Here is a 13280-nt window from a genome sequence, read left to right as displayed (position 1 = left end):
TTCAATAATAATAATAACAATAATAATTATAATTGAACTTATGTTATGTATTACATATAAAAAGAATCAACTAAAACCTTGAAAAATCTGTTACAACAAGTAATGAAGTTAACCAAATTTCAGAATCTAATGGTTCATGTTAATCGAATTTCAAAAAAAATTTAACAGGACTTCCATGAAATATGTTAACATCACCCACACCAAACTCCAAAATCCTTCCCCAAATTTGAAAAGAAAAAATGAATTATGAAATTCGATGGTTGTGACCTCCACATCTAAAAATTCCATACAAAAATATACTATAAACTAAAGATGAAAATCATACTTCTATTTGAAACTATAACTTTGTAAATCTAACTTTCTTCTACTACTCACGAAAACATGTTCACCTCAAACAAACTTCAATCTTTGACAGGGAAAGAAGTTACTCAGGAGTGGACATTGGGGGAGTAAATAATTTTATGGGATGGAAAATGACAGTAAATAATCTTCACCTAATTATTTAATATATAATATATAATGTGTAGGGTTAAAATGGGGATGATAATAAAATTTGGGGGTGCAGGAAGAACCCCCTCATTTTTTTAATAGATTCATGAAATGGGCTATAGTGGAAGTAATAGAATTGAAGGGCCCGTAACCAAAAGGAGGAAACGAACAAAAAACGAGAGTAGGAAGGTAGGATCCACGCGTTCGCGGAGGGAGATGACATCCACGGAGTGAGAATGTGCCTTATAAATGGCGTTCACGCCGTGCCGGTCGAAATTTGTCACAGCCAATCATCTCCTCACTTACTCCACTCTCTCACTCACCACACACACACACTCTCTTCATTCAACCCCAAAACCCTTCCGAAATCCCAATCCTCTTCTATCCTTCTTCTCTCCTTTCCAATTCCCGTTATTACAATTTTTTCAATTCTAGGGTTAGGGATTTCCTCCTCATCTCATTCCACCTTTTTCCTTCCCTTACACTGACTCTCCCCCTCTCTACTCCCTGCTGACGTGGGCCCACCGTCATCGCTTCTCGCTTCATGGAGGCTACGGCCGCCGTTGCCGCCGCCGCCACTGCCGCCGCCGTACGGGGTGTCTCGCTCCAGATGCCGCCTCCGTCCCGCAAAGAGTGGCGGGCTGTCGCCGACCATCACCATTCCGCCCGGAACCCAGACGACGAGGTACTTGTTTGGCGTGTAAACACTGGTATTGTGTCATTCTGCGGTTCGGGAGTAATGGGGGATGTGCATTTTGAAAATTTAGTATTTTACTTTGTTAGCGATCTAGAGAACGAGAGGATTCGTTTCATTGTCTAATTTTAGTTTAGGTTTACAGCATTTGTTAGTTCTTATCTCACCAAATTGGGATTAGGGTTTAATAGTGTTGTTTGACGCGATATGTGTTTCCTCTATCGTGTTTTAAGCTTAGGTGTTCTTGGGTTTCCCTAATGTCTTGTTGTTAAAGTAAACCTCTAAGTGAATGTGACATTTTTTTTCCGAGGTGAACAGACTTGATTCTTTCAATTACGATATGGCTAGTTACTTTTATAGGAACGGCGGTTTAGTCAAAGCTGTAAAAAAAAAAAGAGCTCCGGCAATGTGCTCAACACGGTAAACCCAGCGCCAATTTTTTGTCTAACAAGTCAATGTTACGTTCAATGTACCCATTTTATCTTGATGTTTAAAGTTACGGCATTACTGGGTATAGACTCTTGGTTTGATCAACACACTTAGGTTTTTGGCCTATGAGTGTTCAATTTTGATTGGTTATCTTTGTATCGATGGATGTACTCTTAAAACTTCTTTTATTTGTTCAATGACATCTGCTGATGTACAGGAGTTAGACAATGCCAAACTAGGGCAATCAGACGAGAGAACCATATATGAGGTAAGGTGATGGTATAAGAATAGCTTTTTAGTTTTAGGGAATTAAGAACCTGAAGATGATTTTGTCCTGTTTTCAAGGTGCAGCAAGGAAGAGAGCCTCTTGATGTTGACTTTTGTTCAATAACAGTGGATGGAACACTAGACAATGATATTTTGCAACAGCAGCTTCATAATGTTGTTAGACAAAGGCAAGAGCTATTGCAAATGGAGATCGACCTAAAGGCACAAATGATTGCTAGAACTGAGATAATGGACATGCGAAACAGCTTTGATGCTCAGCTCAAGGACAATGTTAATAATACCACCAAGCTTCAGGTGCAAATATCATCATGTGACAGAAATTGGATTTTCTCATTTTTTTTTACTAGAACTACATGGTATTACTTTTAATTGCGCCCTTTTATGATAACAGCTGTGTAAGTTTCTATTGTTGTAATAGTTTGGTGCATCAGAAGCAGCTGTTTTCATCAATTATTACTAATATCTAAACGGGGCATTGTATACTTGAAATATCTGTTTTAACTTACATTATTTGTCTACTCTAAAACTTGTTTAAATGGTTTTGCAGGAGCAACTTTGTGAAAGGGAGCGTACAATTCATGATCTTGAAAGGAAAATGGAAGAGAAAGAGAGAGAGCTGCATGCTATTAAATTAGACAATGAAGCAGTCTGTTGAATTTCTACTTTCCTTTTCTTATATATGTTTTTCTGGATGTTAATTTGGGTGGTCATTGTATTAAGTTATACATGCTGATCTATTCAATTGTCATGTTAGGCGTGGGCCAAACAAGACCTTCTCCGTGAGCAAAACAAAGAGCTTGCAACTTTCAGGTTTTTTCTATTGCCTGAATTATTGGATTTTTAGGTTTTGTTCTGGCCTTCTTTAATTACAGAGTTAATCATTTTTAAGAATGGAGCGTGATCACTCAGAAGCTGAAAGAGCTCAGCATATTAAACAAATACATGATCTACAAGAACATATTCAAGAAAAAGATAGGCAGCTTATTGAGTTGCAGGAACAAGTATGGAGTCTTTATTTGCTTTATAATTTGTTTTTTGAGTTTTTTTTTTCTATATATTTGGCCTTAAATGAATTACGGTGATTCTTTATTTCAGCATAGGGGTGCTCAAGAGACCATTATGTTTAAAGATGAGCAGTTAAGAGAGGCCCAAGCATGGATAGCTCGGGTTCGTGAGATGGATGTTTTCCAATCAACAACAAACCAAACATTACAAGCTGAATTGCGAGAGCGCACAGAGCAATACAATCAGCTTTGGATGGGTTTTCAGAGACAGGTTGATCTGCCAAACTTTTTTGCCTTCTCAGATTAAGTTTGCTTAATTTCGTACAACACAAAATCATTTTGTTTTGTGGCATCCCTTTCAGTTGTGACCCAAATAATTATTAATATTTGCCAAGTGATTTATTGTTGTGATTGGGTATCGCCCTTTAATAGTGGATGTAAACATTTGGCTTGGCTTTAGTTTGCAGAGATGGAAAGAGTTCATTTGCATACTATTCAACAACTACAGCTTGAACTGGCTGATGCAAGAGAGAGGAGTGGAACTTACAATGATGATTCAAGAATATCCCAATTGAATTCTAAAAGTAATGCTACTCAGTTTGAACATGAAAATGGAAGTCAATTTGACTTAAATGGAACCAATGCTTCAGGTGGAAATAATGGTCTCGTTCCAAATGAAAGCACTGATAATGGTGTACCATTTTCATCAACTGGCAATGCATCAATCCAGGTTGGGTGCTATAATTCATAGAAAGAACTTTGGGAAATATCTGATGTTTGTTGAACCTGCAATTAAAACAATGTTGATGTCGGCATTTCATGTGTGCAACTATTACCCTTTTTGTTTGGTAATATTCTTGAGCTGTGCTAGAGCTGCTGGAATGATTTTGAATGTAATTATTCATTTTGATCATGTTTACTGATAAGTGGTTTCTTTGGACGCTCTTTAGAAACCTTTATGTTTTCACTAATAGGTTCTTGTTAATCATGTCATGGTTGCTAATTTAGATGCTGCTTTGCAAATTTTAATCTAGTTATAGAATTTCTATTGTTTTGGTTTTTTGACTCCTTAACATATTGTAGTATAATATATATTGGTTGTGTTGGATGTCTTTAATTCTTAACATTTGTAATCTTTTGTCCATGATTAATTAATTTGAAATATTTTGTCCATGATTAATTCATTGGAGTTGTTTGATTAGATAAGATATAAGCAAGTTTTTTTTTAATTTATTATTATTTATTTATTTTTATTTTTATTTGTTAGAATTTGGCATTTTTTTAATGAGAACATTTTAATTATACTGTTACTGGAAAAAAAATTCATGCAGAATATTTTATGGACTTGTGTATTCGATGTGTTTTTTTGATATTTTGTTGGCAACGTGCTAGCTAAAATTTAGGTCGAAGTTCATGTATTTCTTTGTTAAAATAGTGACCTTGTTTAATTTGTTGAAATCAGTATTAGATGTTGATGGTGTGTATGAATGGTATTGGATTACAAGAAAGAGAAGGAGGGTTTGTTTTTCTTTGTACGGTGTGTGAATTGATTTTTTTTTGGCAAGACAAGGACATAACAATTGAGGAATAGGATAATGCGATGGGTACAAATATTCTAGGCTGAAAGTTAATCCATTACTGAGTGTTTTGGTTTGAAGAACTTAGATTGATCTAATTCTTTATATCAGTACTTTAGTTTCCGAAGATATAGACAGATGTTGATGAAGTAGTGGTGCTTGAGTGCGTGCACAATGCTAGAAAGTTGAGATCTAATTGACTTATTTAGAATGAATGTAAATGGATGTACCAGTGTCTGTCTTCATTGAAATGAGAGTTATCTCGATGAAAACAGTTTCTGTTCTTTTTATATGAATATGATGTGACAGTCACCATGACTTGATTAGACAACGAATATCTTATCCCTTTTTTATTTTTTTGTTCAGACTGAACATGTTCCTGGTGTCCCTATTACTCCATCGTCTTTACTTGTCCAACCATCATACCTCCCACACGGCCAAGTAACTGCATTGCATCCTTTTGTTATGCACCAACAAGGAGTGCCCAATTCTGTTGCATCACATGTTCCTCAATCACATGTTGGACATTTTCATCCAGTGCCCTCAATGTCTCCTGTGCAGCAGTGGCAGAGTCAACAGGTATCAGAAGATACCTACATTTATGCTCTCTGCATTTCTGTCTGTATTTTAACTGTGTGTACTTACAGTTGTTTCTTCAGTCTGTGTCAGAGGGTTCACAATTACCCGTAAAGGAACATCCTTCGTCATCTCAGACAGATCAGAATTTGATGCGATCAGATGCTAAGTTTAGTTATGAAATGTCTGTTAATGGGAAAACTCTTCATAGAGACTATCTGGATGCTCACATTCAGCAAGGCGAGGGGGCACAAACTGTTATTTCTTCAGTTACCACTGAAACCCAGGTTAATGATTGGTATTAACTTTTTATGCTATTTCCCTTGAGACTTTATTAAAATACTGATGATAATTTTTTGAATTTTTCCAAGGTTCTTCAGTCAGTTGATAAGGGTCAAATTGTTGCTTCCCCACCGGATCAGAGCATGCAACAAATTTCTTTACAGTTCTCTGATGCTTTGCGATTGAACTCTTTTGAGCCAAATGGTGAAATTAAGGTTTGTCCCAAGTTTTAAATTTGGTTGCATGTCAGATCCTTTTGGTTTGGAATAATGTGAGGTTAGTTCGACTACTAATTTTGTCCCATTGTAATTGTTTGAAGAAGTCTAGATATTTTAGTTGTATGTACCAACTGAAAGTACACGGTTGTTTCCAAAAGCATTTCTGAAAAGCCCAATGGAATACGAAACATTGATTTTAATTTAAAATTCAAATGTGGATACATTCTGATTCATTTTGAAGACAAACACTTGTACAGGAGCTTTTCACCATGTAATAAGTTTTTTTTTGAGTAGTTTACAAATCACTTCGTTTTTTTTTTTTGCTTGAAAGAACAGTGCTGAATATACAGCACTTGAAAAAAGCAATCTGAAAGCTGTCTCTGATCTGGCCCCTCTTATGGATAAGAGGAAAGCTAACATATTCCCTTCTCGAAGAGCAGAGTGCATCAAAGAGTGCTGAACTGAAAGTGCTTAAGAAGCCAATTCAAATTTGTCTTTGATCTGGTTACTGTTACAGCTGAAAAGATAAATTGTAAGCCTTTTTTCCCTTATCCAGGAGCAGAATTCTGTGACTTTATCTAACGAAGGGCCTGATGACCAAGTTTTATTGGCTGAGCAAGCAAGTTCTGCAACAAATGCATCCCCTGTCAAAAGCCAATCAGTTAATCATGATGAAATGATTCAAAATAATTCTACTGATTCTGTCTTGTCTGAAGTTTTCACATCATCTGGTTCAACAGCTTCAACAACAATTACAAAGACATCAGAGACCGCTCTCCTTGATGAAAAGTCATTATTAGCCTGTATTGTTCGTACTATTCCTGCTGGTGGTAGAATTCGAATTAGTTCAACGGTTAGTGAGCTTTAAATGTCAACTGTCAGTTACAACAAAAATATGCCTTATTTCTCCCTGACTAACTGGGTGTAACTTGTGTAATGTTTCAAACATAGCTCCCTAACAGGCTGGGCAAGATGCTTGCACCTCTACATTGGCATGATTACAAAAGGAAGTATGGGAAGTTGGATGATTTTGTGGGAAGCCATCCTGAAGTAAGTTTTTAATAACAGTTTGAGTGTCTAGACTTCAAATTAATGCTTACAACAAGATATGATTAGTCATAATTTTGAAGAAATTCAGGTTGATTAGAAAGATTGTTGTTGGACCACTCATACATCAAAAACTCAAAATCAACTTGTCAAAAGTTCTGCATGTCTAGCATTTCTTTTAATTATCTTCATATCACGTTTGTATTGTTTACTGACGATGGATTTGCATCAAAGCCTGACAGATATTCTTCCTTTTAATATTTTCAGTTATTTTTGATTGAGGATGACTATATTCAGCTCCGAGAAGGTGCACAGAAAATGGTTGCTGCAACTGCAGCAGTTGCAAAAGTTGCAGCAGCAGCAGCTGCATCAACTCCGTATTCTTCATATATGTCCACTGTGGCAGTTACACCAATGGCCCAGTCTCATCGCATGAAAAAAGTTCCTTCAATTGATTCGAAAAATATCAAAAGTGACAAAGCACTTGAAGAATATGCCGTCATCTCTTCTAATTTGGGGGATGATCCTCTAAAGTTGTCAGTCATGCAGCATCAACAATCTAATGGTCCAAGCTTCAGTGTTGCTGGAGGTCTGTCTAATGTCAAGATTTTGAGTAAATCTAAGGATTCTCGGGAAATGGATGGCCCTGAAAGTAGGGTTGTCCAGTCTGTTGGCAATGGGGGCAGTGCCCAAATTTCTGGCTCAGCAAATGGGAGGCTAGTCTCAAGCTTCACTTCTAAACAGCAGACCAGGTATGGCTCTAGATAGACCGTTGAACCATAATATGTCATGATGTGCTTTGTCTATGATGAGAAAAAGGTTCTTGTACTGACTGTTGTTGTATGACAGGGCAACTGGTGCTGTGTACCCTTCTCGGAGATAGTGAGTCTTCTTTTCCGTAGTTAAATATGTTAATTACATTTCCTTTAAATTTCCATATACGTATTAAATGTGTTGTCTGCTTCATTAATTTCTGACTTGTTGGAATAAACTCCTGTGTGTTTCCTCTCTTTTAACCCCCTTACCTGGGACTAGTGTTACTTATGCATTTAAGTATTTTATGATGTCCCCATATTTACCAAGTAATTAATCTCTTTCTAGTCCTTGTAATAAATATTAGTTTAGTGTCATTATTTATATTGCATATATGTGCATTTGTCTGCCTCTATTGGAGAGAGACGTATTTGTGCGGGATTTTTGTTCTTAAAACCAATGAACGGATTTTGAATTATTCCTTGAGGGCGTTTGGTTCTTACTAATGGAGAATGTATCATTATCATTACATTCAAGCTTCCTTGTCAGACAAAAGTAGTTTGATTTTCAATTTTTACTATTGCGAAGATATAACATTGCATTGCAGGATACGAGTTTACTGTTATATTCCTATTTACGGAGTACTTAAGAATTATGTCGGACTTAAATTGCTGTAGTAAGCTATGTAATGTATATATTTTGGCAATAGTATAAAAGTGCTATGCATGAATTCATAATTTGATTAACTGTTGAATTGACAGGGAACATGGATGGGCGTGTAGATTATCCTGTCTCACCAGGATGCGGATGAAAACATAGAAGAGATATTTATGGGGTTTGTGGGAGAATGTTTTTTGAAGCATTGACGGAGTAATCTTTGCCCTGGCCTAATTATGATTTAAAGTTGCCGGTGCTATCTCCAGTTTCTGTAGTAATTTATTATTCTCCCTGCTGTTACAATTCAGTGTGCTTTCGTTAATGTGGGCCTCTTGCTATGGTATATTCTTGCATACATTGCATCTCATAACTTCCATTTTTTTTGGTGAATGCTTGAAAGATTAATCAACATAGTTAACCGTCTTAGTTTGCAACCTCCTTCTGTCATTTCCATATTTATTTGGTCAATATCTCTGTCTAACAACTTCCAGCTTGGGTTCATCACCCAACAAACGTGGCGGTTGCGGTTTACGTCTTTATCATTTGAGTTGACCATTAAGGGGGGGTATCCGAACATTCCATCTTCAAAATTAAATTATGTTAAAATACTGGCTATTGAGAATCACTCAGTTACGTCTTCTAAAATTATTAGTTTGCAGAATTATGATTCTGAACGCAAATAATTATTAGAATGATTAATCTTATCTGGTTGAGTTAGACTATTTATACTAACTTCATGGAGTGTTAGTTTCACAATAGGCGTAGCTTTTGGAAATTGAAATAGAAAACATTCTGATGTTTGATTGTAAAGAGTTAATATTCAGGTATGATCAATATTGGGAAAATAGTGGCTTTAATTTTATTGTATTAGATTTAAATATTTAAAAGGAGCCAAAAGGCGATATTTCTGTTAGAAACTAAATTTTTTATTATTTTGATAACAATAGGTGGCAAATAATTTATTAAAGTAAAATGACAATTTTATCGTTGTATAAATTTTATTTTATTTTAGAAATTACAATTTTTATTGGTAAGTTGTGGAAAATGTAATTAAAAGTCAATTTTGATGGCTTATTCTTTGTCAATGTTACTTTTAAAAAGTTGAATTAAGAAAGAAGACACTTACAAATTGATAGTTCTGTAAAATATGTTAACCACATCATTATCTGGATCATTATTATCAACTCCTGAGGTTAAATTATGTCAAATATTAGTGGATGTTATTGGGAGAGAGAACATAATTTAATAGGATCTCATAGGCACTTCAGAGAATATTTGGCATTGGCTCCTATAGAGTAATGCTTTCGTCCTTTATGGAAAATTTAACTGCTTCAAATTGGTTGCATTCAACAAGCACACTCACTATTAGACATTGCATCCGTTATTCATTAATATATTTTTTTTGCATGAAGGAAATTTTATAGGATGCAAGAACAAACTGAAAGATTATATATGCGTGCGAGTCATCGCTCTAATACGAATGAAAAATAATTGATTTTTCAAGCATATAGAAGAGATTTTTTTTTTAATTTAGAGTTAAAAACAAGTTTTCCTAAAGACTTAAACTTCAAATTTTTAAGAAAATAGTTGTACTTTCATCTAATTTTTTAAAAGAATTATCTATTAATTCTTAACTCTTATTGTCTCATTTTGAATGAGGCAAATGTTTATTAGTTTTTTGTTCGAAGGTGAGTATTGTAATCCCATATGAATTGGAGGTGATTTCACGGTAGATATATGCATAATAGTCGGGATATGTAGATCTTCGCAAATTTAGCGAAAAATTTGTTGAAAGATATATATTATATTTTTTTATGGGAACAGAAACGCCAAAATTGTGAATAAAAACCGGTTAACTCGTCAAAATATAAGATGCATTTTCCGTTTCTATATGAATTGTTCGATGACAGTATGACTCAACAAATGCTTTTGGCGTTCGTTGTGCTCCCTGACAGTAATTTCTCTAAGACCAGCCAGGAACAGAATCTGAGCCAGTTTGGTTGCTTGATGGAGTATCTGGAAGATTACCAAGTCTGATTTGAGAAGCTTGATATATGCCACTATTAGTACCAGGAAAGTTTACCATTGCTCCAGGGATAGGCTGTTGCTGATAGAGGAAATGTGGCGTCTTATAGTTTTGCTCATTCATCTGCAAAGGCAACTTCGAAGCAAGGATATCTGGTTCGTGTAGAGACATTGTCACATGCGGTTGCTGCCACTGTTGCTGCCACTGTTGCTGCAACTGGTGCTGCAACTGTTGCTGATCACTCATTATCTCAAAGGGCAAGTTCTTAGAGTGATCTGGTAGTGGCTGAGACATAGCAACTTGGAGTTGGCGCATGCCTTGCCCCTGTTGCATAGTGGCATGGGATGAGACCTGCACAGTTTTAACATGTGAGGAAAAATTATAAAAAAGAAGCTTACGATCATATGATGATGTGACAACCTGAGATGGAGTCGGTGATTGAGAACCAGCATCAGCAAGTTTGGCCAGATAAGTCAAGTTATGCTGAAGTTTGGCTTGACATCTATGTCATAATATCCGGGTAAGACAGACAAATTCAAATACAATATCATCTTAAACCACCCCTAACATTCCACCAATTAAGTAAAAAGAATAATCTGGGATATTATATAAGTCTCAGTCAAAGTGGTGGTAAATAGGTCTGAAATTGAAATAATGAGATTTGTATTTTACTTATTCCTTTAAAGAGATTTGTATTTTTCATATTCCTTCCATTATGCAATATACAAGAATTCCATCTAATACACTCAAATAATCTCAGTTTAACATAAATTCAATATGAACAACGGTTTGGGCTACTTTAGTTTTTTTGTTACTTCTTTAAAACAGGAACAAAGCATGATATCTTTTTGAAATTGAACATGTAATTCTATAATCAACCATTCTCTAACCAAAGTCTATTATGTGTTTTTATTATACGAATACTATCAATTGCAGGACATGGAATATGGCGGAAAGCTAATAATCAGCTTTACCACAAGCAGATATCGTCACTAGAAAATTGCAAAGAGTATATGTGTACAAAAAATATATTGTATATAAGTATATGTGTGGAGAAAATTTAGTATTTAAATAAAAAATAAAATATATGAAAATTAGAATAATATTAAGTCTGACAGTTCAATTGACCGGAGACTCGCTCAAACCACGCTCAAACCATGACCACATAATGGCCATAATTACGCACAGAGCAGCAGTCACCGATCCAAGGAATTCTGCAACTCAGTAGCCCTGCAGCGCTGCTAAAGCGGTCATTTAATAGCAGTTTATACAATTACTGTAATACAGATGTAAAAATAGATATTTTGCATATTTTTTTCCACATTATCCCTCTTTAAATCTTGACCGAGTTTCACTTCACCAGACTATATGCTATTCTTATGCAATTTGTCAGATGAGACAATGTTTACAAGTGCAAATAGTGGTCGTAGAAAATGAAATACACTTTCAGGTGTAGAACAGCTAATATTATATGTTTATGTGAAGTAGAAGGTTTCCATCGCAACCGCCATATAGGACTAAATCTTTTGCACGAGGAAAAAGTATAAAGGAAGAAAAAAAGTGCAACCGACATCTCTTGGTACTACCAAGAAGCAACCATAAAGAAACAAGAAATAAAGGCAAATTAAATAGTTTTGGCTACTAACTGTGCTAGTTCAGCAAACTTTCCCAGGTTTTGATATTCCAATATTGCCAAGATCAGCTCCTTATTCTCCTCCAAGTACTGCACCAAGCATAAGAATTTCTATATATGAGATAACTACCATAAATATTTCAGTGATCATGGCTTCAATAGCCGAGCATTTTTACCCAAACTCATGCATTCATCTATCATCTGAACAAAATATACATTCACACACCAAAATACATTGTTGTATCAAATACACCTCTACACAACCTATGTTTATTTGCAAGAATTCATGTTCCCCACGTCACCAAAGAGGAATATACATGGCATGACATGAATGAATTCCATGAAACAAGATAACATAGAAACGCCATTTCCTATTGATGAAATACACAATTAACGCTGTGACGTTCATTCGGTTCAAAAAATGGCAAAAAAATAAACAAAAGCTGAAAACCAGATCAATAACTTAGGGCACAAGGAAAAACAATGAGTAGAGCCCCAAACACAGTTTGTGTCAATAAGTAGGCATGGATTGAACAGGAAAAAGGCACAGCATCAAAAGATTACATTTTTATGAAACCCCAACATAAAAATAAGAGTAAAGATAATCTAGACGGTTAAAACAAAGGAATATGAGAACGGTAATGAAACAGAGAAGTGAGTAAAGAAAAAAAAAAGTTTGCACCTTTTGAATCTGTTCAGTGGTGAGGGTAGAAACATTAGGCAATGAAGGATCAGCGTTGAACATTTTCTTGTTTCTTCTTCACAGTAAGTGACCAAAAAACAGAATCCAAAACAAAACCCTAACCCTTTCTCTTCTCCACAAATCACCCTTCCAAGTTCAAACGTCCACTCTTCCCTGCTTTTCTTTTCTTTCCGTTTAAATAGAAGCGACTGTTCATTTTTTCATGCATTTTATTTTTTGTTTTTTAAGAAATTATAATAAATCTCATTTATTATTTTGAGTCAGTTTACTTCATATTTATTGCACGCTTTTCTTTTTCATCCTTACACTTCTTGTTATTTTGAAATTCAAATTTTAAAATAATATCAATACACAAAATCATAATATATATATTCTTTAAACAAATCACATAAAATGTTAAAATATGTATTTTGGATCATATATTTTAAAGTATAAAATTTAAGAATACTAATGTCAAGCATTGTCTTCTATGTTAAAATAACTTAATAAAAATACTTTTCATCTGCTTTATATTTTTGTTTAATTTAAATATATATACATATATATATATATATATATATATATATATATATATATATATATTATATTTTAACAGCTTATTTTCTTCTGAGTATGTCCTTAAGCTAAATAGATAAAATGATGGAAACCAAATTTATTCAGTGCTTCTTTAAGTTTTCCGGGAAAGACATGCAAACTATTTTTCTTTTCTTCCTGTTGAGGGGTAAATAAAATTAATTTTATAAGGAATATACTTAATTTTAAAAAGACTAGATTATTTTATATCATTTAAAACTAATTTTAGATATAAAATTCATATGATTATCGTACTTTACATTTAAAAAACGATTATCTTTGAAAGTAAACGATTGCTAATGATCTAATTTTTAACTATTATTCTTAAATA

General features: G+C 34.5%; 2 protein-coding genes across 10 annotated transcripts; one reads left to right on the top strand and one right to left on the bottom strand.

Annotated features, from left to right (window-relative positions):
- Nucleotides 1–683: 683 nt before the first annotated feature.
- LOC124821127 (RNA polymerase II degradation factor) lies at nucleotides 684–8448 on the top strand. 8 transcript variants are annotated; one of them, XM_088106662.1, is made up of 16 exons: nucleotides 686–1174; nucleotides 1830–1880; nucleotides 1964–2194; nucleotides 2448–2546; nucleotides 2655–2710; nucleotides 2790–2901; nucleotides 2996–3175; nucleotides 3365–3634; nucleotides 4848–5060; nucleotides 5129–5344; nucleotides 5429–5554; nucleotides 6114–6410; nucleotides 6509–6607; nucleotides 6872–7356; nucleotides 7454–7486; nucleotides 8119–8448. In XM_088106662.1, coding segments are annotated over exons 1-16 (2610 nt in total). In that variant the 5' UTR covers nucleotides 686–1033; the 3' UTR covers nucleotides 8120–8448. The 8 variants fall into 8 exon arrangements, with proteins under 8 accessions (XP_087962791.1, XP_087962787.1, XP_087962790.1 ...); XM_088106663.1 differs by having other exon boundaries at nucleotides 1958–2194; nucleotides 5438–5554; XM_088106660.1 differs by having other exon boundaries at nucleotides 1958–2194.
- A 1111-nt stretch (nucleotides 8449–9559) lies between these two features.
- On the bottom strand, nucleotides 9560–12517 carry LOC124821126 (uncharacterized). Of its 2 annotated transcripts, XM_047292961.2 has the most exons (4): nucleotides 12356–12517; nucleotides 11687–11763; nucleotides 10461–10542; nucleotides 9565–10391 (listed from the first exon to the last, which is right to left on the bottom strand). In XM_047292961.2, the coding sequence occupies exons 1-4, from the start codon at nucleotides 12416–12418 to the stop codon at nucleotides 9978–9980; spliced, it is 636 nt and encodes a 211-aa protein (XP_047148917.1). In that variant the 5' UTR covers nucleotides 12419–12517; the 3' UTR covers nucleotides 9565–9977. The 2 variants fall into 2 exon arrangements, with proteins under 2 accessions (XP_087964084.1, XP_047148917.1); XM_088107958.1 differs by having other exon boundaries at nucleotides 9560–10542.
- Between the last annotated feature and the right edge of the window lie 763 nt (nucleotides 12518–13280).

Source organism: Vigna umbellata, chromosome 2, assembly GCF_029865625.1.
Source record: "Vigna umbellata cultivar VRB3 chromosome 2, Vumbellata_1.0, whole genome shotgun sequence".
In the NCBI taxonomy this organism is placed as follows: domain Eukaryota; kingdom Viridiplantae; phylum Streptophyta; class Magnoliopsida; order Fabales; family Fabaceae; genus Vigna; species Vigna umbellata.
This window is presented reverse-complemented; position numbering and strand designations above follow the sequence as displayed.

Bases quoted from the DNA above. Each gene is read 5' to 3' on its own strand.
- LOC124821127 (XM_088106660.1), top strand. From the start codon at position 1,034: ATGGAGGCTACGGCCGCCGTTGCCGCCGCCGCCACTGCCGCCGCCGTA. The intron at 2,195-2,447 runs GTGCAAATATCA...ATGGTTTTGCAG, and splicing joins ATAATACCACCAAGCTTCAG to GAGCAACTTTGTGAAAGGGA. The intron at 2,547-2,654 runs GTCTGTTGAATT...TTGTCATGTTAG, and splicing joins TTAAATTAGACAATGAAGCA to GCGTGGGCCAAACAAGACCT.
- LOC124821126 (XM_088107958.1), bottom strand. From the start codon at position 12,418: ATGTTCAACGCTGATCCTTCATTGCCTAATGTTTCTACCCTCACCACT. The intron at 11,764-12,355 runs GTGCAAACTTTT...TGCTTGGTGCAG, and splicing joins CCACTGAACAGATTCAAAAG to TACTTGGAGGAGAATAAGGA. The intron at 10,543-11,686 runs GTTAGTAGCCAA...ATTATGACATAG, and splicing joins AAGTTTGCTGAACTAGCACA to ATGTCAAGCCAAACTTCAGC.